This window comes from Periophthalmus magnuspinnatus, chromosome 5 (assembly GCF_009829125.3).
Source record: "Periophthalmus magnuspinnatus isolate fPerMag1 chromosome 5, fPerMag1.2.pri, whole genome shotgun sequence".
Taxonomy (NCBI): domain Eukaryota; kingdom Metazoa; phylum Chordata; class Actinopteri; order Gobiiformes; family Gobiidae; genus Periophthalmus; species Periophthalmus magnuspinnatus.
The window spans coordinates 20,669,604-20,693,547 of record NC_047130.1 but is presented as its reverse complement, the minus strand read 5'-3'; the positions used below and the strand labels follow the sequence as shown (position 1 = coordinate 20,693,547).

The 23,944-nt window shown below is 37.3% G+C and overlaps 1 protein-coding gene and 1 long non-coding RNA gene across 3 annotated transcripts; both read right to left on the bottom strand.

The window, feature by feature from the left end:
• Window positions 1–439: 439 nt before the first annotated feature.
• Window positions 440–21,839, bottom strand: crbn (cereblon). 2 transcript variants are annotated; one of them, XM_033966257.2, is made up of 11 exons: window positions 21,677–21,839; window positions 20,793–20,908; window positions 18,864–19,066; window positions 17,925–18,074; window positions 13,637–13,799; window positions 12,512–12,574; window positions 12,347–12,431; window positions 11,048–11,163; window positions 7,915–7,979; window positions 6,396–6,527; window positions 440–3,913 (listed from the first exon to the last, which is right to left on the bottom strand). In XM_033966257.2, the coding sequence occupies exons 1-11, from the start codon at window positions 21,735–21,737 to the stop codon at window positions 3,730–3,732; spliced, it is 1,338 nt and encodes a 445-aa protein (XP_033822148.1). In that variant the 5' UTR covers window positions 21,738–21,839; the 3' UTR covers window positions 440–3,729. The 2 variants fall into 2 exon arrangements, with proteins under 2 accessions (XP_033822148.1, XP_055077962.1); XM_055221987.1 differs by having other exon boundaries at window positions 3,073–3,913; window positions 12,512–12,571; window positions 21,677–21,788.
• Window positions 21,840–22,384: 545 nt separating this feature from the next.
• On the bottom strand, window positions 22,385–23,642 carry LOC117370964 (uncharacterized). Its single transcript, XR_004541416.2, has 4 exons — window positions 23,592–23,642; window positions 23,469–23,494; window positions 23,065–23,087; window positions 22,385–22,674 (listed from the first exon to the last, which is right to left on the bottom strand). It is a non-coding gene; the product is annotated as an uncharacterized LOC117370964 (long non-coding RNA).
• Window positions 23,643–23,944: the final 302 nt, after the last annotated feature.

The window sequence follows — 23,944 nt, the reverse complement described above, 5'->3', positions numbered from 1 at the left end:
AGTGGCTCTACTTGAAGCTCCTTCCAGGTGACAGAGCTTTGCCTTTGGACCCAGCTTCTTCTGTATCACCACAGACTCAACTCAAACATGTAAGTATAAGCTAATCCTCCTTAAGATCTGGTATCCTGCTGATATATATTTGATATTGATACAAACATATTTATAACATATTATAACATAACACTCACATTAGATAGTTTCCATGTTTATTAAGCTTGTGTGAAGTGAGGGGTGGGACAGTTTTCAGAACAGGGGTATTGAAGTAAGCCTTAACTGTTGAACCGAGGTACCAGAGTTTCAGTTTCTTTCTAACTTCATGTGTAGACCCTATAATGCCTGTGTAGGTCTAGGCTCAAACTAACTGCAACCCCAAAAATGTTTTAATAAGTATAAATGTGGGTTGTGCCAAAAAAAAAGACCAAAACAATATAAAGGCAATTTCACATACTGACACCAGTTTTATTACTTGAGATTGTACATTTGTTGTTTTCAATCCACATGAGTCAGAATATTGATTTAAACAAAGGGTTTTGCAAATGAAGAAATCTTAGACTGATTCATTATTGAAAAAAAAAAAAAAAAAAAAGCCATTCAGTTTCTTTCATTTCCCATAAGTCCACTCAGTCACTTCTCAGTTGAATTTTATCAGCTAATGCAGTACTTAATGTTTGGAAAAGTCCTCAAAACAATATCATTTTAGATATGAATATGAATGGAAGGATGTAGAGAAAACTACACATTTCTTTAAAACAAAAACAAAGAACATATAAAACAACATGAGAATCTCAACGATAACAAGAAATTAACAGTGAATATACAGTGTCCTCCAGGAACACTGACACCTTTTGCAATAATGACCATCAAATCGAAAAATAGTTTTGACACATGTAGATTTCTGATTTTATTTTATTTAAAAAATTTTCTAGGATAGTAACTATAAATATTTCAGTCATGACTTATTGTAAATGGTCAAATTTTTATATAGTGCTTTTCCTCCTTCAAGGTACTCAAAGGACTTTAAATCAAGGAACCACTCATCCAATCACATCGCCAACCTGTGGGTGAGTGGATCTGACCGCTGCACCAATGATCTTTATGTTGAGAGCGGTATTCAAAACCGCTCTACCAACTGAGCTACTGTCATCCTTATTAACTCCAGAACATTAACTGTATTCGAGTATTGAAAATGGTTCCAAATGTCAAAAAGATGGTTCTGAAAAATATATGTGGAAACCTATTTTGGTCAGAAAGTCTCCAGAACAAAACTAAATGTTACCATATCACTACATATTGCATCATTGGTGACAATATTATGGAGAGCAATGTACTGACTGATGCTAAATGCTATGCCAACACAACACCATCTTGGGATAAAATAGACAAACCAAAACTGTTTAAATAAGACAATATATTCAAATTTCTACTTCCTTCTGTCAACTCCAAAACAAAAAAACATAGGCACATACTGGGACCAAAAATAAACCAACTCCCAGTGTTTACCGTGGCGCAAACAAGCTTGGCCTTTAAAACTATACAGAGACCAAGACATAGCACTGTGGTTGCATCCTGTCAAGACAACTTTTGTTTTTCTCCAACCTACATTTTGTTCATACAGAACTGACCAGTGTACTCCTCATATGGCTAAGCATTTGGTAATATCTTTCACTTATAAAAATACAATTTTACACTCTGAATATACACTCTTGGTTCAACAGGCTGCAGTCCATTTCTCCATCAAACCAAAGAAAATGGGATGAACTTTGAATTTTGAGTGACAGTATTTTACATATTAGAAGGATAGATGCAATTTCTCTCTTTACAGAAGAAGCAGCAGCTCGGATGAGCGATTTACAATGATTTCTCCATTGACAGTTTTAAACTTCGTCTTTTGCTATGGATCAGACCTGGACAACTGAGGGATTACACAGACTCTCTTTACGGACCTCACAAACCCTTAAGAAAGCCTGGTTGCACACAAGTTAAGATAAACTATATTTAAGTTAGAAGTTGAAGCTTCACCAATATTGTAATTTCAGGCTAATTTGAACATACCTTAGTCTGATTACTTGGATTCTTGATTCTTAAATGGTCTTAATGTAATCTCAGTGTGTCGTTGTAGCAGACATTAGCAACATGGCTGATATTAACAAAACAACCAAAGCTGTCTTCAATATTTTAAGGCCAGTTTGTAAAACCATGTCCCCTTTTCCATAAACAGCATCAGTTGAATAATTTGCTCCTTGGTTAAAGCAGAAACATCATTAAACTTGTAGCCATGGCATGTGTAGTTTCTTTGCTTAAAGCCCCACTGCATAACATTTTAGCCAACAAATAAATGCATGCTTTTTTCATTTTGGATGTTTTTATTGAACTGAAAAGCATCCTTGTTGCGAAGAGGCTTGCATCTCCACAAACCTGACTCTTATTTGGCTGCCTGCATGTCTCCATGGAAATTTTGTACTTGCTAATATTCCATAGTAGGGCATAAAACATGTCTATCTCCATGGAGAGTGTTTTGCAGTATGGATGTAACTTTCCATTTCAATGGGATCATACAGGTGACATGCCACCTCCAGAAAGTTACGCGGTGTTGCTTTAATTGCAATGGGGCCATTTCTGTCGCAGTCCTCCTCCATGATCAAAGCAAATCACTTTATATTTGCCATTTAAACAACCTTTAACCTTTCCTTAATATGACAGGGCTCCAGACTGACAGGGCTCCAGATTTATGATTTGAGTTGGGTGTACCAGTGTGCATAAGGTTTTCATTTGGGTGCACCAAAAGCCTGTCGCTTATTTAAGCCATGGAAATATATTGTCCTTAAATTGCTTCAACAATAAGGGCTGAATAAAGAACTTGATTACTTACTTTTACCCAGATATGCAATTAATTCTCTATTTGTTTTCTGTAATAAGTGTGGAGTGTAAAAGAAATAATATTCCAATAACGACTAGTTTTATCTATTCAAAGTTGTTTATTTGATCAAATAATTTACCTTTACTTTTTAAAGTACTACTAAAGTACTTTACTTTTTTGAAGCCTAAGTTTAATAAAAAAAAAACAACAAAAAAAAACCAAGAACCTATAAAATAAATATTGGCTTCAAAACTAGTCAGAGTGAGAGGTCTGTGCTTTGAAGGATCTTTACAGTTTGCTACAGAATGGGCAAAGTGAGACCTCTTCCTTCTAATTTCAATAGTTGATCTTTGACTTTGAATCTGCATCTAGATTTATTTTCTTTTTCATCTCACACGATGGCAGCTTCATTTAAATAACTCAACAGTTTGAAGGATCCGCAGGGTTGGGGCTTCTCTTTAAAGGTAAATACTGTGTCTCATTCACAAATTAATGAAAAAAGCCAAACTTACAATCTCTGTAGTGCATTTGGCTCTGTGTAAATCAGCCTAAACTCCAACTGGCTTCATCAGAGGGTCAGAGGGGAGTAATTTAATGCTTTTTTGTTAAATTGTCAATTAAAACAGTAATATTATTTAATCCACATTTATAATGAGGAGAGCGGAGGAGGAAAAGGGAGAAAGGATGTCATGAGGATCTGTGAGATGCACTGGTGAAGCCCAAAGAAAATGGTCGCACTCAGGAGCCCTGTATGATGGATTTTGCAGTAGAGGTGACAGCGACAAGCAGTGCATGAATTACTGCATTTGTGTCCCAACTTTGGGGATTTGTTGATTATATCTTGGACCAAACATGAGCCAATTGGATGGTAATCACAGACAGAAGAGTCGTGAGTTGTCCCCGGCCTCCTCGCCTTCGCCCTGTGGGATTCTGGGTAAGAGGGCAGAGCGCGTCAGACCCCAAAACCGCTGAGGAGACAAGTCTTTCTTTGTAGCAGTGAACTTCCAGCCCATGTGAGAGCCACAGGTCCTGCACTGAGCGATGGTCCAGGCGTAACTAAACAGAAGAAAAGAGGGAAATTATTGATTTCATCTGATTTTATATTGTTGGTTTATTATAAGGGTGAGGATGATGTTTAAAATTTGCCTGAATAAGCCATGAGACAATTTTATCTTGGAACAAATAGTTATATACTGTTCTATGAAAATAAACTACACTGGCATTTCCTCATCAAGTCCCGGTTAAGCCCTAGTTTAAGATCTGGTGGTACTTGTAAAGCCATATTTTTTTCTTTTGTAGTACGTGGAGTGAAAACTGCCCTCCTTTTGATAAAATGTTGGTTAGAGCTACTGTGGCAATGGTGTAGTCCTGCTTTAGACCTGGTTAAGCTCTAGTTTAGACCTAGAAGAGTCCTGGTTTAGATCTGGTTGTACTTTGCAAGCCACATCTTTGCTGTTGTGGTACTTGGTTTAAAAAGTTTGAGAGCCACTAGTCTAGAAAATGGCTTCCAGAAAATATGCTGAATTCACTAGACTATGGTTCAAAAAAGGCTGATTAAATCTATACTTGCAGGGCAATCTTTTCCACCAGGGTTTAAAGCGATATTTCTGCACTTGAGAAATTTTACAGTCCATTATGTTTTTTATAATAATGCACTGGATTTACAGAGCGACTTTCAACACACCCGAAGTGTGTTCCATTGCAATATTCATTCACTCCACACTCGATGGTAGTAAGCTACTATTGCAGCCACACCTGCCCTGAAGTAGACTGGCTGCCAATGTGAGCAATTGCCCCCGCTAACCACCACCAACAGCGCACACGCACATGCACACGCACACTACTTTCATACTAGGCAATGTGAGTGAAGTTTCTTGTCGAAGGACAACAGTTTCTACTAGAGCCACTGCCGCCCCAACTATTTACTAACTTGTGATTCTGCCAAGCCAATGTGAATGTTTGAATGTGTGACTATGAGTGCCATGTTCTTGGCTTTAATTTACACTACCAGTCAAAAATTTGGACACTCCTTCTCATTCAATGTATTTTTTCTTTGTCTACATTTTATTTACATTCGGAAGACATCAAATGTATTATCTAATATATACAGAATTATGTAGCAAAGGAAAAAAGTTAAATAATGCACCTGAATATGTTAGTATATGTTAGTATTGATGCCAGACCTGAAAAGTGCTGCAAAACAAATCTACCAATGGATAGATATGAACCCCCTGACCTGAACCACTGTCTGACACGCAATAATTTGTCAACAGTAAGACTGTTTGAAGATTTCTATTCACGTCCAGTTCTTGAAGCTAATATTAACTGAGTCTGAGCAGTTCTCAGTCCCCTGCTGCTTTTTCAGAATTACCACAGCAACAGTGGCCCCAGACGGCTGCACCATCATGGGGACATAACTCAAAATGACACTTCACAGACGCCTCGGATTTAAGAGAGAACGACGTCATGAATAAAATATAATCAAAATAAGCCCTTAAAGAGTTTATGATCTGTTTACTCTAAGCAGGAAGAATGCACTTAAGAAACCAGTGAAAGGCCAGACAAGATGCTACCATTTAGACAAGAATAAACCAGATCTGAACCAGGACTGAACAAGGATGGAACCAGGCCTGAACCAAAACCAAACCTATGACAACCAAACCAAAGACAACCCGAAAAAAAAAAAAAAAAGGACTAGACATTACCTGGATTATCTATTTAATCTCCAGTATGACGCATGTGATAGCACACCAGGTGCTAATAATTCTTAGTCTGGTTCAGTTTTTTTAAAATCTGGTTTAGTCCATGTTATTCTGGGTTAAGTCCTGGTTCAGTTCCAGCATTTAGATCTTCAATGGGAGACAGGGCTTCCCATTTGTTACATCACATTACATAAGTCAAATCTAACCCAGCACTTAACCAAGTCCCATGGCCATCCTGGACTAAAAGCAGTCCCTAAAAAACTATGGCTGATGAGGACTAATATTCATAGGCCATCTAATCTGCACTATCACATGGTAAATGGTTACATTTTATATAGCAGTTTTCCAACTTCAAGGCACTCAAAGGGCTTTACATCAAGGAACCACTCGCCCATTCACACACACATTCATACACCAAGGTACGCAGACACTGGGAGTGAGGTGGGTTAAGTGTCTTGCCAAAGGACACAACGACAGCCTGCCGCCAACCTGTAGGTCAGTGGATCTGACCGCTCAGCCAATGAGCGGGATTCAAACTGCCAACCTTCGGATCAAAACACTATACCAAGTGAGCTAGAGTCACCCCGCACATAAGTGCAGGTAGTTTGTGTATTCTGCATCTAAATTAGAGTTAATCTAGGTTTAAATCAAAAACAAACTTGGACTAGACCAGAACTAGAACAGGACAAAACCAAGACCAAGTAAACCGGGATCAAACTAGTCCTGATTTACATTTATAGTTTTCTATCATTAAACACTATTTTGATAGCCCGTTCTTTCTGTAGTTGTAAATAGTACATTCAGAACATAGATGTAGTGTATAGTGTGTTTCTTACCCTGGGAACCAGCTGTGCAGTGTAGAGGGCCTTCCGACCAGCCCCAGGTTATTGGCTTTGTAAACAGTCAGAGTTTCATGGACATAACCGTGAGGATTGACGTACGCCGCCATCGGACCGCACAACGACAAACTGCAGAGAGACAATGTTGCAAAACATTAGCAAACTAAATTATAATGTAAGACTTTTGATTATGTTTTTACTACAATGCTTCATTTGAATGTAAATGTAAAGCGGTTTTACTAAATATCTGATCACTCCATGACCAGTATCGAGCAATAAAAATCTACAGTTAGTTTGTTTTTGTGACTTTTACTATGACAACCCACTGGCTTTATTGACATTGCACAAATAATAATCTTCCTGCTTAGTTAAACTATTAAACTGTGTAGGAGTTTGTCATCAAAAATTATATTTTACATAACTTCACATTATACAGTCGGATTTAAGTAGTTTGTATCATAATAATTAAAAAAAACCCCATTCTGAGCAAAATGTTCCACAGTATGGCATTAAAGGTATCTATCTTACATTTATTTCATGATTAAAAAATTTCATGATTAAAAAATTTATTTCAGGCTTAAAAAATACCTTCAAAAACACAAATTCTTACGGTGAGAAGGTTGTTTCACCACAGATCTGATCTGTAACTTGGCTTGGTGTAAGGATATACACCAAATTTCTCCTGGTTGTTTATTTTCTGAACACAAGGGCTACACTAGGCTGTAACCCACGCCAAAACAAGAGCAAAACAACAGCCGTCTCAACTCGCTAGAGCCAGTCTCCAAAACAGACCGGAAACTGACCAACAGAACCTTCACATCAACTTGTTGACATAGCAACCAAGTGTCACACACAAAAGCATTTATAACAACACATAAACAGTTAGAAGAACAACAAAACGTGTCAACATCAGACCAGATAACAGATCATTACAACAGGGTTAATGCCATTCTGTGAAACATTCCAGGGAAAGCAATAATATCTACATGGAGACAAGCAGATAGCAGATCCTCCACCAGAAAAGTTAAACAGTGCACCTTTGATTTGGTGGCTCTGAACCTGCACGTACTCATCTGATCTGCAGTCTATTTTTGTCCCTAATAGAATATGCATGAATATTTAAAAGCTTGGAACATTTTTCATTAGTGCACAGATTCTCAATTAGTCCAAAATGTCACTTTTCTGTCCAAAAATATGTTTTTCTTCATCCTGGGATTTAAGTTAGAAATTTTAATATGAAATTATTAAATATTATTGCTGCCACAACCACTTACTTTAATAGTGAAGAGAATTCAAAGTGACAGTCTTCTTAGGACGCAGATGGTTAGAAATTGCATTGCATAATGGTCCTTCTGTAACACGGACTTAATATGATTTTATAACAAGGCTAATCTTTGTAGATGCTTGATTATAACTTTGGGATTATGGAAAAAAACTATTATCAATGTTGTTGGCACATAATTTTAGTTAATACTTTCATTTCAGAAATAAAATAATTGAATGTTTGTATTCTTACCTGAAGATTTCATTTTTTGTGGTAATTTCTGTGTCCTGGCACTGTTTGCAGCAAAGCGAGGTGCACTGAAAAAGAGGAAGAATGATTACATAAAACATACAACACATTCTATAAATATTGAGGGGGCAATTATGGGACAATTATTGATACTTTGCATTGACATCATGCCACGGGGGTATGGTAATTGGTAACTGTTCAGCCGTTACCATGGTGACATAATGCACACATCCCTCTTACAAATAAAGTTTTAGGATAGTTTAAAAACTCAAGAAAAAGGTAATCAGCACATTTTCAGGAGCCTGTGATCAACACAAACGTTCATGTTTAGGTGTTTGATTTTCAACAAAAAAGGTGAGAGTGACAAACCGGAAAACCTGTTTGCTAATGCTAGCTAGCTTGTGACTGTAACGTTACCTGAGAAGGATTTGTTTTACACCACAAATCAGCTCACCTGTTATAATTTCAGCTAAGTCACTTCTTTATGGTAAGATTTTGATAAAAGCTCAAATTGACATCTAACTTGAGTCACAGAGCTCTGAACACAGCAGTGCCTCTGGTTAGTTTCACCTCCCAAGGGAATGTTGATATCATCAGCTGCAAAGTATCATATTGAGATGTGGCAGCTAAACTATACCACTGTGCACAGCTGGCAGTGACGGTCAGTCCTGTCAACAGTGCTGATGTACTGGTGCTATGTGGAGGATGTGTCTATTTCATTAGGCTCATTTGTCCTATACAGGTGGATGCATTTTAAACGGGGGATCTGCCACCTGCTTGCCTCCATGGAAATATGGATGCTATTGCTTTACCTGTAATGTTCCACAGTATGGTATTATGGAAACTTAATTATATTACATTTATTCAGCTACAGGTGTTTCGTTTCCACAGCTCTGACCTGTAACTTGGTTTGGTGTAATCACCTGCTTGTTTGAGATTGAGATAAGGTATGTTTAATGTCATATTGTGAAATAGGCTTGTCACGATAATTCCTATATTATCGACTTGTTGTTTAGTACATGATTGGAGCAACAATAATTTTTCGAGGTCAGTATTTATTGTGAGGAATTTTTCTTTGTACTACTTTGTATGAGATTTGAGCTGTAAAAGGCTGAATTATGAACTTCTATGACTCATTATAGACACAAACTCAGTGCTAAAATTGTGGATGATGGCATTATTTACTGTTCTTATATGCCTCTTGGTCCTTTCGGACCATTGGATAAGCAATTGTTTATGGACACATAGCAAGGAAACTTCTGAAAATTATCTTGATCTGCAAGGCATTTCTGGCAAAGGCACATGCTCTATAGCGTTGCAAAAACCAGAGCAGTTACCAATTCAGTTGGATCATGACATTAACCTGTTTTGCCCAGAGACCTACCTAAACTTCAGTCTATTCTGGCTTTGTATAATTATCTCACTTGTTCATTCAATAGAGATCTCAGTTTGGCTTCAACATATCATAGTATTGAATCAAAATAAAATGTGAAACAGAGACTGTTGATTGTCTTGCTTTTACTTTTGTCAGGAAATGTGCAACCAAATCCTGGCCCTGAGCTGCAATATTCCCAGACTCCTTCTGATTTTAAAACATTGTCTGGTGTCAAATATATTCATCTTAATGTGCGCAGCTTACAACCGAAGATGGTCAGAATTTGGGTTAAATCTACAGATGCGGATGTTGTTATAATTTCTGAAACTAAATCTATTACTAATGAAGACATTAACATATTTGGGTACAATGTCTATCGCACTGACAGACCTAAAAAAGTAAGCAGCGTAGCTATTTATGTCAAATCAAGATTTAATGCCTCTATTGTTTTGTCCCAATCGATATACAAACAAATGAAGTTTTTGGCCTTGAATGTAGAAATTGCTAATACTCTTCCTATAACTATTGTTGGGTGTTACAGGCCCCCATCTGCTTCAAAAGAGGCATTATCTTTATTAAAGCACCTTTTAGTTAAATTAAATTACACTGAACTACTAATGGCTGGAGATTTGAACTGGGACTGGCTAAATGCAACTTCTGGTGAATTTAAAGTATTTTGCGATTCTATTAATCTTACCCAGTTAGTCAATCTTCCCACCAGGACAAATCTTAAATGCTTGAAAGACTGGAAATTGACTGAACTGTTGTCCTTAAATGTTTTTAAAACTAAACTCAAAGCCTTACAGACTGCCTCAATAATGTGCAACTGTTTTTCATGATCTATGCAATTTTAACATTGTTTGTTTGTATGTACTTCTTTTGAAATGTGCTGCCTCTTGGCCAGGACTCCCTTGAAAAAGAGGTTTTTAATCTCAATGGGACGTTCCTGGTTAAATAAAGGTTAAATTAAAAAAAATCAAAACGTAAGTGTTGCATTCTGATTTATTTCATTCCTTTATTTTTTGCAGTTCATATTTTATATATTTAATAGTGTACATTAAGAATACTTTTTGGGGGATAATTCTGCTTTATGGTTTGGTTTCAATATTATCGTTTTTGGTCTATATTTACTTTAATGATATATTTTTGTTTTTGTTTGGCCTGGAAGGAGTGCTTAAAAGTGTTTAAATAAATTTCCCATTCATCTTGTGGATATAAATACATTTTTGTTCAGACCTCAGCAGCACGGCCCTCTCTCTGCTGCTCTGTTGGTAAAATAAAACCTGAATGATCCAAGCAAACAGAGCAGACACAGACCAGGCTGCTCAAGTGTTTGTGTTATGCTAATATGGATGTTAGTGCCAAGCAGGAGCCAAGAGCAGCTGATCAATGCTTCAGGACTTTTGCTACTGGAGTGGCTACAGTCTACCTCCGAGGGTTGAACTACTTTGAACTACATTTAAAAAAAACAACAAAAACAACTAGATGTTTTCCCAAAGAAGAGGTTCAGGAGTATTAATGGTGTACTACGTAACATTTTTGGTTGCTATGATACTAGTAGTCGGAATTCCAAATATGGAACTCGGCTCCAAATTCGCCCCATAACTGCTAGCCTCGATGAGCTTCAGTTGGCTGGAGTCGAACACTAAGGGTAACATTACACTCCCTTGATCCATTTCCTTATATAGTCTCTTGTTTAGACGCACTTTAAGATACAAATGTCTTTTAATTTTGCCCACCCTGTGATACTACAGTCCTTACCCGGTCCATAATGTCCAGTTCACACCTCAGCCTCTGGATGGCGCTGCCAATTTTGAGCAGCTGCAGTCTCAGAGCGTCGTCAATGGGGAGACAGGCTGCCACCCGGTATGAGAAATCTGAGAGAGGAAAGAGTGGTCAAATATATTTAAACTGGAAATGACAAAGAAACAAACACGAAAAATCACTCAAGTCTCCAATAATGATCCATCTATCATTAATGGGACAGGATTCGGTGGATCATTATCCAAGGAAGACAGGGATCAGGGCCTAGGTCAAAGTAATCAAAATAGTAATAAAACTATAGAGTACAGTATGGCCAAATATAATATCAAAAACAACTGAATCAATACGCTTCACAACTTGATTGAATTGAATTAACCCCTATCTAATGCCAATTTTGAGCATTTAACCCTGATACAAAGTTGTTTCCTTGTCAAAAACATACTTAGAAATGTTGTGTCGACTGTTCAGAGAAATGCCTGACTCAAATTTCCATATTACCATAGCATATCAAGATTACCATGTGTTCATATCACAGTCAGGCCTGCTAAGTACTTGGATGGGAGACAACTGGGAATAACAGATGTCAATTGAGGCAGCAGTGGCAAATAGTTGTTGTGTCTTTAGGCAAAACACTTCACTCACATTGCACAGTATGAATACGGTGTGTGAATATAGAGTGAATGAATAATGCACAAAACTGTAAAGCATCCGGAAAAGTGATGCTTAAAGGGCCCAAATCACACTATTTTCTGATCTATGTTACAACGTTGTTTTCTCATCACAAACAGACCTGGAGTTGTGTTTTGTTTCATTCACACATGTTGAACACACGAATCCTGTATATTCAGGCTGAGTTCTTCTCTCAAACAGAAAACACTCTGTTCCACCTTGTGATGTCGTATGGTGATATAGGAAGTGCGCCACTGTGTTTTTAAACGCCATACATCTTCACAAGAATCATTTGGATGATTTCAACCTGGAATTACCAACCCAAAAATACCGCTTCCCGACATGACTAGGTGCAACAGAGCATTTTAAACTTTGGAGATGTAAATAGACTACTAAAGAGTTACCCAAACGTGTGAATAAAACAAAACACAACTCCAGGTATGTTTTTGATGAGGTAGCAACATTATAACATGCCTAAAAGCTCAGAAGAGTCAATTTTGGGTAATATAGGACCTTTAAGACTAATGCATTATTATTAAATTGGACATAACATGGTAAGTAGTAAATATACATTTGAAAAGGTCTACCAAAATCACTACTTCTCATTTGTGCAATTGTATCTCTAACCTATGGCGTTGGAGGGGAGTGAGTCGTCCTTCAGGTTCTCGTCCCATTCGTGGAGCTGTTTCTTGACTCTGTTCATGAGCGTCTCCTGCTCAGCCAAACACAGATACGGCGGTTTACATTGGTCATACATAGTGTTTACGTTTGAACGTGCTGGACAGTACTCACAGCATCGTACAGAGCGTAGACCCAGGGTGGCCACGATGTCACTCGGGCACAGTTGAACTTCTTCTGTCATGAGATCACCAAACAACGATCAGTTTACACAGATAAGTGTATGCATGAGGCACAGCACATCTGGATTAATTAAAGCTCCACTGTGTAACATTTCAGACAGTAAATAGTCAAAAAATAAAAGTATATATTATTTCACTATAGGTGCTATTAGTGCACTAAATATGTACTTTAAAAGTGGGCTTGCCTTGCCACAGACCTGACTTGTAATCTTGTCTTCCTGGCAGTGTTTTTGCTTTGGCATGTAAAAAGTGCCATTGTATGACTTTAACTTTCTACCTCCAGGGAGTCAAACAAGTGGTGTGTCTGGCACTAAAAAAGGTACATGGTACGGCTTTAAAATTAATATGAGTAATTTTGTCAAATTCAGATTCATTAAAGCAATGCTACATAACCTGCCTGATTCCATGGAGACAGACAGTTAAAACAATAATTCAGAACATTCTCCACAGAGACAGGAAGGTTTTTGCCATTTTGTGTAATATTACACCCAAAGGATCAACATTTCCATAGAAACAAGCAGGATAGGAAGCCCTCCTCCAGGCCATGACAGTCAGGTTTGGGGAGAGGCAAGCCAACTCACAACATGTTTTTCTACATTTTCTACATCAAAAATAAAAAAGCTTTTATTTGAGTCTATATTTTTGCTATTTTTGTTACACAGTAGAGCTTAGTATAGTATAGTATAGTATAGTATAGTATAGTATAGTATAGTATAGTATAGTATAGTATAGTATAGTATAGTATAGTATAGTATAGTATAGTATAGTATAGTATAGTATAGTATAGTATAGTATAGTATAGCTTCATCCACCTTGATTATTGGACTATTTGCAAGTCAAGTATTTCTCATTACCGGTAATTCAACTTATTTATCAATGGGGTGAAAACATTGTACACATACGCAATACTTGACTTGAACAAAATACTGTTTAAACCAGTCAGACATGTTATGAATCATATTAATCTAGGTCCAGCTAAATTCAAGTCATTTAACCTAATTCCCTTTTTGCAGTGTATAATGGTAAGGTGAATCTCTTCCATCTCCATATGTCAGACCTGTTGATAGTTGCTCCACCATCTCTGTGCCTCCCTACAGCTCTGGTTCGGGGGTCTGGAGGAGGGGTGCGGGTGGAGCCTTGACAGAGCCGTGAGCTGCACACACGATAATGGGTCGGGCAGGATTCGCTCTGGGAGGATCTGGACTTTGGCCTGTCTGATCCTAAAACACAAAATATAAAAAATACAAATGTGAAATGAAACACTCAAAAAAATGAAGGGAAAAAATGTCAGAGGGGGCTGAAAAACATCGTGGATTTCTACAGAATTAATAAGTGAAGCATTAAACTCTGTTAATCTGAGGTGAGGGAAATATAATTTTATTCAAAATGGTATGGGATCCTTCACTGAAATAAATAAAAAATGTGTTTGCATGATCACACATGTTTGGTTCTGGCTCGGGATGGAAAGGAGACTGTGGGGACTAGACTGATTTCCCTCTGTATAAAAAATACATTCTGAACTTCCCAGGTGCCTGTTTTAGTATTAATGTGATGTAAATCTGCACTCACTCAGAGCATGACCAACAGGAAAAGTGGGTTGAGACAGTATATGTGTTGTTATGGTAATCTTTACTTACAGTGTTTTACCTACTTTGTACTTTGTCATATAGGCTGGTGTATGAGATGGGTACTGGTATGCAGACCTCTTAGTCACAATTTCTTAACTCTTAGTTCAAATATTTCTTATCCATTTGACCTCGAGATCCATAGTGATAGCTATATAGTGTATATAATCAAAATAACATATCATCAGAGGTCATGACTGGATATTTTATATCATAGCCCAAGCAAAAGAGTTCTTGCTCCAAAAAAAAAAAAAAAAAATGAACTGACGTAAAAAAATTTTTAAAAAAGAAGGTGCCCACTGCCCTGAACCTCTGTTTAAGAACCACAGAGAGGTTGTATTGCACAGACGAGGAGCAGATTAAACAACAGTGCTTCGGTTTAATGTTATCAAGGCTGTGACAGGCTGTTTGTAAATCTGAGGGGATCATAAAAAGTTCTCCGCCTGAACAATGTGTCTGCTAGTTAAAAATCCCCCCATCATCCCCACTTCTGCATATCATTCTAATCTAAAAAAAAACAGTATTATTACTATTATTATTCAGGGCTTTTAAAGTACCTTTGGACCCCACAGAAATGGTAGTTTTAATAACTTGGCAGCAGCACTGGAATCTCATTTTTAGGTCTACACATTATCAATCTGGAACGGCTTCCGCTCCAAGTGATCGAGGTGGAACATTCAGGTGAATACTTCAACCTGATTGGTCGAAGTGTCCCCACAGCAACCGTGAAATGAAACTTTTTGTGAAATTCAGTCGAGGGAAAAGAACAGACATCCTTCAAACGCAAATACACAAAGTGCTTCCATCTGCACATTTTTCAAAATAAAAAATAAAAAAATGAAAGTGGTATATTAGACAAGGGTCATTTCAATTTGAGTGCAATTTATATGTCGCCTTATTGGTGGTTTTCAAGTTTTCCCTATTGATAACATTGTATTTAATATGGGTTAAACATTTGGAAATTTTCCTTTTGTATAGACTGTATATATAAATGGACATAGCTAACCTGCTAGCCACTGTGTTCCAAATAGGAAGTGATCATGGGTGTGCTTCCGGCTCCATTGACTGTGGCTCCAATTCACTTTATATTGAAAAACTATCACCCCTCTCTCTGTAACTGCTGCTGTCAGGCTCGTCATTTTGCTCTTAAAATGTTCCTATTAACGTCTACTTGATCCTGGTGTTTTTATTTGACTATTGTGTCCCTAAATCAAAATATAAACATTAATAACAGATAAATGATGTGCCTTCATCCCCACAGTTGCACCAGCTAGCATTAGCAGCTTTGATTGATAGTGTTGCTAAGTGAACACTCCCGGCTAAACAAACAGCACACTTCCTTAGTCCACTTCTTTATACAGTCTATGGTTTAACCTGATGAGTTCTACTATTGACGATAGACCCAAGAACTCACTGTATTATAACACTGCATTTAACTAAGGCTGCAAGATTAATTCCAATTGAATAGAAATAGATCCCAAAATAGTAAAATCTACAATCATTCAAGTATTTTGTAAACAACTAAATCTTATTATCAAAAAAAAAACAACTGCCAACTCTGCAGTTCATACCTCTACATGAACGTTCTGAAATGTATGGGATTTATTTAGAAGCTCAGATTGGGTCTGATTTTCAGTCATGCTTCTGGACATGTTTAAAATGTGAACTTTGAACAGAATCCAACACTTAAAACATAAATCGCAAATCTAATTCTAATTGCAATGATCGTAAGAAAAAATTCAATTAGATCTCTTTTGCCATAATTCTTCAGACTTAAATTTAACAACATTAATTTTAGATGTCATCACCCGTATTAAAGGGCACATATTACGCAACTTTCTGATCTATATTACAATGTTGTTTCCTTATTAGAAACATACATGGACTTTTGTTTTGTTTCATTTACTTTAAAACACAAACTGAAAACACTCCACCTTGTGACGTCATGTGGTAATATGGGAAGTGCTCCACTGTGCTTTTAGACCCCATACACCTTCACTAGAATCATTTTGATAATTTCAGCCCTGGAATTTCCAATCTCTACTGAACAATAGGTAAAAGGAGCTGTTAACTATGACTTCATGACATCACAAGGTGGAACAGAGCATTTTGAGCTTTGGAGATGTAGACAGACTAATAATAAAGGGTTACTCAAATGTGTGTGAATGAAACAAAACACAACTCCAGGTATGTTTTTGCTGACATAACAATGTTACCTCTTTAAACATGGCTTATAGCATGGCTTAACATGCTATAACGTTACAAGAAGAAACCCAGCAATAATCCATACCCCGCCTCAGCACATCTCCAAACCAAAACTCATGAGTGGCCCCTTTGATGGACTCATTCCTAAAAGCACAAATTAATATGAAGTCTATATGTGGTTAGTGAGCCTAGCCTATCCACATAGTTTATTATATGAAAACTAATACCACAAACGCCACAGTGACACCACAAGGTCAACCGGATAATGGCGAGTAATTCACATGTATTATGCAAGAGCGACTTGAGAGTGGGAGAAATACGTCTTTATCAGCTGTGCGTTTTATGGGCCAAAGCTCAATGTTCTCAAGGTAATAGAGGAAATAGGAGGCTCTGATACATTACGTGACTCCAGCTGTCACAGGAAAAGGATTGAAAGAACCCTGCTGAACCCTAGGTCAATACATAACTTCACATTAAAAAGACCATATGTAAGATGTTGTTATTATTAAAGTACCAAATAGGATTTCAAGAATAGAACTATAACTGAAATTACTTTGACTTAAGGCTGTGCAATGAATACAATTTTAATCCAGTAAAGTGGCTTCTATAACTTCAAACTGTCATTGATAAACAAAGCTCAACCGTGACCGCTCGCCTCCTGGTTCTGGAAGTACATTTTTCATTCATTTTTCCAATAGACTTTCTGAAAAACTCAGCTCAGGGCTAATCAGCTATGTGGTAATTAATGACCACAAGTTATTAAAACATTTCAACAAATTTTATGTTTTAAATATGCTTTTTGGACTTAAAACAATCACATTCTGGACATCAGCTACCACATAGCTGCGTTCTACGATGCCTTTGAACTTTTAATATTGAATTTTTAGTCTATAGAAAAAATGAATGGAAATTTTATTTGGTGGACGGGATTGTGCAGCTTCATAACAGGTTTTTCACTTCAGTTATTTTTGAAGCCACAATACTCATACTTGCATCATGTTTTGGTAAAACTAGCCACATATTTTGAATTGAGTCAGTTTAAGCCATGTTTTGTTGATGGTCAATATTCTTTATTGCCATTTCACACAGCCCTACTTGAACTGGTTTAACCCATCTTCTAGGTACAAACAAGAACATAAAGTGACATTGTTCATGTGTCAAAAAAGTTTAAAACAGAAGTGTGCGCATGCCACCTAGCTGCACACCCAGGTAATGCAGATGATAAAAGTTTAAGAACTTGTCAATTTTTTTATTTTTATTTTGAGTTGAATTTTCAGGGCAATTGTCAGTTTCAAATGTCTCAAGGTAAAAAAGGAAACATGTATTTGAGACACACAAATGCTCGGTAGGTAAACATGTTCTCACACTGTATATTGCAATTGTTATTTTGTTTGTTTTGTCTGAACAGGGAGCTATGAGAAAAGTCTGGTACTCTTATCTGGCTTTCGTCTCAATAAAGATAAATAAATTATAAAAAATACAATTTTATGTTACATATTAAATCCAGTTCCTCACCCGTCTGCCTGAGTACGTATCTCATGGACCTTGAATCTCTGTCGTCCGATGGCTTTGACTTTGACGGTCTCGATGCCATACTCCTGCTCCTCTCTGTACGCGTAGATCTCTGCTGTCGTCCCAAACGTTGCCTCCGGTTCACCTCCATCACTGCAGACGAGACAAATATTATATTTCAGGCCTGTTCAACTTTAACACTTAGTAATGCAGTGACACGTTGTACAATTTGTTTTTATTTCATTGTTTAATGTTTTGAATGTTCTTATATTGTGTTGGTTTTATTGGAAAGCACTTTGGTCACCTTGAGTGTTGTAAAGGGATCTATAAATAAAGTTGGATTGATTGTTTGATTGATTGTGACAGTAATCAGGCAAATGATCCATCCTTGGCCCATCTAATCTGTGTTAGTTCTGGTTAAGTCATGGTTTAGTCCTGGTTTAAATATGGCTTAGTCCTGGTTTCTATAGAGATGTTTTCCTTTGTTCGAAATGTTCCACGGTATGGAAATAAACGTATCCATCTATAACAGACAAACAGGAGACGGCATCATGGGGCCAGGTTACAGGTCAGATCTGTGGAGTGGTGAGTCCACTCACAGTAAGAATGCACGTATTTCATTGCCCTTTTGTTAACTTTATAAACACCAGAAACTGAATAAATACAATATAGATCACTTTAAAACAATACTATATACAATCTCTGACCAAGAAATAACTTCTCCATGAAGACAAACAGATGGCAAACCATCCACCAAAAAATTACACAGTGCACCTTTAAATTCAGTAGAGAATTTGTTTTCTCTCAATTTCAATGTGAAAATATTAAATAATATAAATATTTTTAGAGGATCTGTCAAATATGTGATATAATTATAATAATATTAATGTGTATGGTATGTCACTGGGAATTAAAAAACTAAGTTCATGGTTTATTTCTGACCTGTTTGCGATTACCGCAAAGGTGCGATCCTTCTGGATGATGGAGCGCATCATGCTGACCTCTTGAGGCCTGAACAACTGCAGGGGGAGGGTCTGTCCTGGGACAAGCATCAGCGCTGCATGAGGCAGGACCGGGATCGTCTGGCAACTGTCGTCATCATGAACCGTCCGACCAGTGAACTCCTCCATGTCTGAGCCCAAGTACTAGTAACAGAAATGTATTTGTATTGTAAGGGAGGGTGACACTGGCTATATTTACAAACACACCAAAATTTTATCACATGTGAGTAACCTGAGGGACCATCGTGAGAAGGAAATCAGATTACTCACACCAGATTTTGCTGTTTACTTTGTCATTTCAATAATTACACAACACCAACAACCAATTTTGAGTGCACATGCAACCATAGCCACTGAACAAAATAGCAATTATCACATTATATTTTTGCAATGCATCAAGAGTGCTTAGGCATGTCTGTCTAAGTTGATGGACAAGTACTGCACAAACTGTGAAAGAATTGTCAAATTAATTCACAAATAGCCCACATACTTTTTCACATAATAACAGACTACATACTTGAGAGTTGAATTTGGCATATCTTCAAAACACTATTAATTATTATACAAAAATAAATAATTAATTAATATTAATTAATTAATAGATAAGGCAAGGTATTGACCTAAATAAGACAAAAATATTTTAAGATTAAGGTTTGTTGAACTTAAATTAGGAAACATAAACAATGGCAAAATGAAACTGAACCCGAAACTGAAAATTGTGCATCAATGACATTAAACCCAAACAAAATATTAAGGTCATAATCTCTAATCTTCCCTTTGTCTCAAAATGCTTTGAAAGGGTTGTGGTTAAACAGCTTTGTCGCCACCTACAGGCTAATAACTTATTTGAAGTTTTTCAATCAGGATTCAGACCTCACCACATCACAGAAACTGCACTACTTAAAGTCTCTCAAAATGCTGGAATAATTGTTGTTCCTAGAGTGTCTAAAATCACAGTAGGAGGGAGAGCTTTCACTTACCAAGCTCCTGTGTTATGGAATCAGCTTCCTGCCCATGTTAAAGAGGGCACCACAGTCTCTACATTTAAGACTAGGTTTAAACGTCCCTCTTTAGCTTATGGCCAGGCCAGTTATGAGCAGAAATAAAACCCTCAGTTTTAGCTAAGCTGCTGAACATCTATACTGAGAGAAGTATGGTAACCTGAGCACTATCCTCTGTTTCCTACTAATTTCTGTGATAACAACATTCATTATTCATTTCACCTGGAGTATGTTCATTGCTGTTCACAAATTGTTCCCTGTCTCACTCCCAATTGCAACTGTTTCAAATGCCTGGCTGCTGACCACCCGGTGATGATTGGACCCTGAATGCCCCTCCTATGTCCTGATCCTGTGGACCCGGATTCTCCCCTTCCTTCACCTGGCTGGATGACCCCTACCTGATCTTGTATGACATGAGCCCCCCTCTATCCCTTAGTCATGAGTGAGCTCTGGCCCTACAGATTTGAACTTTATCTGCAAATGGATGTTTTTCCTTGCCAAGAAGGAGGGTCTAAGAACAGATGCTCTGGGAGTTATCGTTTTGCTTGTTTTCTATGAATGTTGGTTAATCTGCTTGTCTATTATTAACCAATATCTGTTTCACTGTTTGATTTCCTACCTTTCTGTTGGTTAAATCAATGATCTTATTAAACCTTACGGGAAGACTGCTGTTGTGATTCTGGGCTTTACAAAAATGTATTGAATTGATATGTAATCACAGCAGCTAATTACAATGCAATAAACTGCCTATTTACTTTCTACAGTGATCAAATCACTAATTATATTTTTGTCATTTCCTTCGTTTTTGCTGACTTGTCTCCACTGGTCACATTATTGAGGCTATATATAGTAAAGGGGTCATGACTTACGGCGTGTGAAGTGGGCAGGCTCGGGTCAAACGTGATAATACTTGGCTTCTCTGGGTCCTCGCTGTCCCTGTCTTCTGTCGCCATTTCATCTTCATCCTCCTCCTCTTCATCATTGTCTGCCATTGCACACAAAATGGATAAATATATACATTACCCAAAATAAAACTATATGTGTGATCTAGATTTTCTTGGAAAAGCAAAGGCAAAACGAAGGAGATGACGTCTTTGAGCTAAATTTTTGAAAATCTTATATTTGACAGTATAAATCATCTGTTATGACATAGCATTGTAGGCAGAAAATATAACTGTTTAATATAGTATAGTAGTTATCACTTGATAAATGAACTTATTTGTGCAAAAGTAAAAGTAAAATGAAGGAGTAACCTGGGTTAATGTAAGCTAGATGTGTTGAGAATACGCGTACATTGGCCTATTTTTTTATCATTATATCAACCATACTGAACAAATAGTCCACATGTAATGCAATGAATGTCGAAGAATACTTTAAATATCGCTTGCGTTACCTGTCGGAGCAAAAAAGATTGTAAAATTAACAACTAGCTTGTGTTAAAGTAAGCTAAATGTGTTGGGAATCTGCGTGCAATGGCCTTTTTCACAATAAATTAGCCATATTAAGCTAACAGTTTTTGTGAGATACCTTAAATGTTGAAGAATAAATGTAATATCACTAGAGTTACCCGTCTGAGCAAAAATGAAAGTAAAATGAAGGAGTAGCTAGAGTTAATGTAAGCTAAATGTGTTGTGAATCTGCGTGCAATGGCCTGGTGTTGTCTTTGGACTCGCTATTTTGAGGTTATTGTAAATATGAAATGTATTGAATGTTGAGGAATACATTAATAATTGATAGTTTCGTGGCTTTTTACCTGGCACGAGCTGCAGCTGATTGCCCATGTTGTCGTTTATGTCGTGTTCCTCCTCAGCCATATCCCAGTGTTTACAATGTGCACGCTTCCTCTACGATGCAAACACAGCACAAACGCAACAAGAACGTAAGCGCTCCCTGCAGGACTGAGGGCTCATGACTGTGGAGATTTACCGTCCTCTACGGTTCATCTTATCCATTTTGTTTATGCCTCAAATAACAGCTCAAAAAATGTATTATGCTAATATTTGTTGTATTACCATAAATATATAACTTTATTTGATAGGTCCTTCTTTGGTTAGAGTGGCATTTACTCAGATTTGTTTTCAAGTAAGTTAGGGGAAACAGAACCTTAATACAATGGGAATGAGTCTTTTAGAGTAAGATATATCAAAAATCAAGCAACAGAGCAAATACACTTCTCCCTTTACCTGCAAGGAGTCTTATATAGGGCTCTTCAAGCCTTTTGCACATCTCCAAATATCTTTACTGGAGGCATTTGACCAAATCATTAATTCTGCAATTACAATTTTCTAGTCTAGTCTGCACTGGTTTAATCATTTGTGAACAGATACACCAATAGTATCCTTAAAAGGGGCATCAACCTGTAGCATAAATTACATCATCTTAAACTTTGAGCAGACACTAAAACACTGTTTAAGCAATTGTGCTTTTAAAAAGGACACCTTGAAAAGGAAATGACTACGAATTTGTAAACTTTAAGAACATGTTCCATTTATTGTTCAAAACACACGTTGACAGAGCAATAATTTTATGGTCCATGACAAGAGTCCAGCTGTAGTCTGATGTTAAAGTGTTTATCTTCCAGAGGTTCCACAGTCAGAGCGGGGGCACAGGGTTTTCTGAGAGAACAGCAGCTCCTCAGGTCTCCACTGGGTCCTCCTCACCACAGTCTCTGGGACAGACGAACTTGCAGCCAGGAAAGGAGAGACGGCTTACTTGGACCTCTGCCTCATCTTTCTCCTTTTACGCTTCAGCCTGGTGGTGAATCACAACAATTTAAAAAGATATGTTCAAGAGTATTCTAGCAGTCAGGCCAATAATTTCACTTGTAGAAAGTTTGTTCGAGATCTCCAAGTATAAGCATTAGTTTCATTTACGTTCCAATTAGTGTCAGTTATCGTTATAACCATCTTATCCACGGTTTAGAATAATCTTAACCCAAGATTAGCCAAAATATAGGCATGACGGTAGTCCAGGTTTAGACTTGATGGTACATCGAAATTCTGATTCAAGAACACAGCTCAATGCATTGATGGCAAATTATATATTCTAAAAGTAAAATGAAATGCTTTCAGAAGTCACATTTTGATAACTAACATATTTGAAACAATGCAATATTGCTTCACCGCGATAAAACATGCTCACCTGCGCATACGCTTCTTCCTCCACTGTGGAAAGAAAACAGTACAATTTTAATGTAACAAAAATTTTATGGAGATTTGCCGGAAAACGCAACAATTTGTCACAAGAGTCAAAAGCCTGAGAAACTAAATAACAGTTGGTGCATTGATAACATGCTGCTCGTCTGGCTACGCTAGAGAAGCGTGCAGCAGTAGAATAACATGTTAGCATTTTAAACGTAGTCAGTTACACACATGATTAGAAAGACTGACGTTATCAGATTAACTAAGTCAATAAAAGTAGTGAATGAGTAGGTAAGAAAAAGCAAGTATTAAGAGAAAGAAAGCGTTGTTCCGGCGTTAGCAGCGCACGTAGCTAGCATCCATTCGTTAATAGACAGAACACATACAAAATCAATATTTTCTTACCTTGGCTCTCATCGTGGGGTGAGATTCTGTGAAACAAAACAAAATCACCAGTTACACTCTGCAGATGATTAATAAAAACAGTAGATTATGTTGGATTGTGCCGTGGTAAAATGTTCTCCCTACCTCAAAGCGAGAAGAGCACGGAAAGAGGATGTGACGCAGCAAGAAGGCGGGTTTTATACTGCGTCATGCGTCACATTTGCGCGCCGACACCTGTGTGCTCGTTGCTGGGAAACGTAGTCCAGTAATTTTAGTTAATTATCAGTTACTGCTGTTACTTGCACACTCAAAATATTACGTTATGACTATTAAAATTACATGTAAACAGCAAAGTCCCACTGATGTCTCACATGAGATTTTGCGGTTTGCAGGTCATTCAAATAATCTTATAGGTTAGGTTATTATCTTATCGCATTATAATCAGATTTTGGCATGCATGTGAACATAGCCAGTGGGTACTTTTGCATGACCAGTAA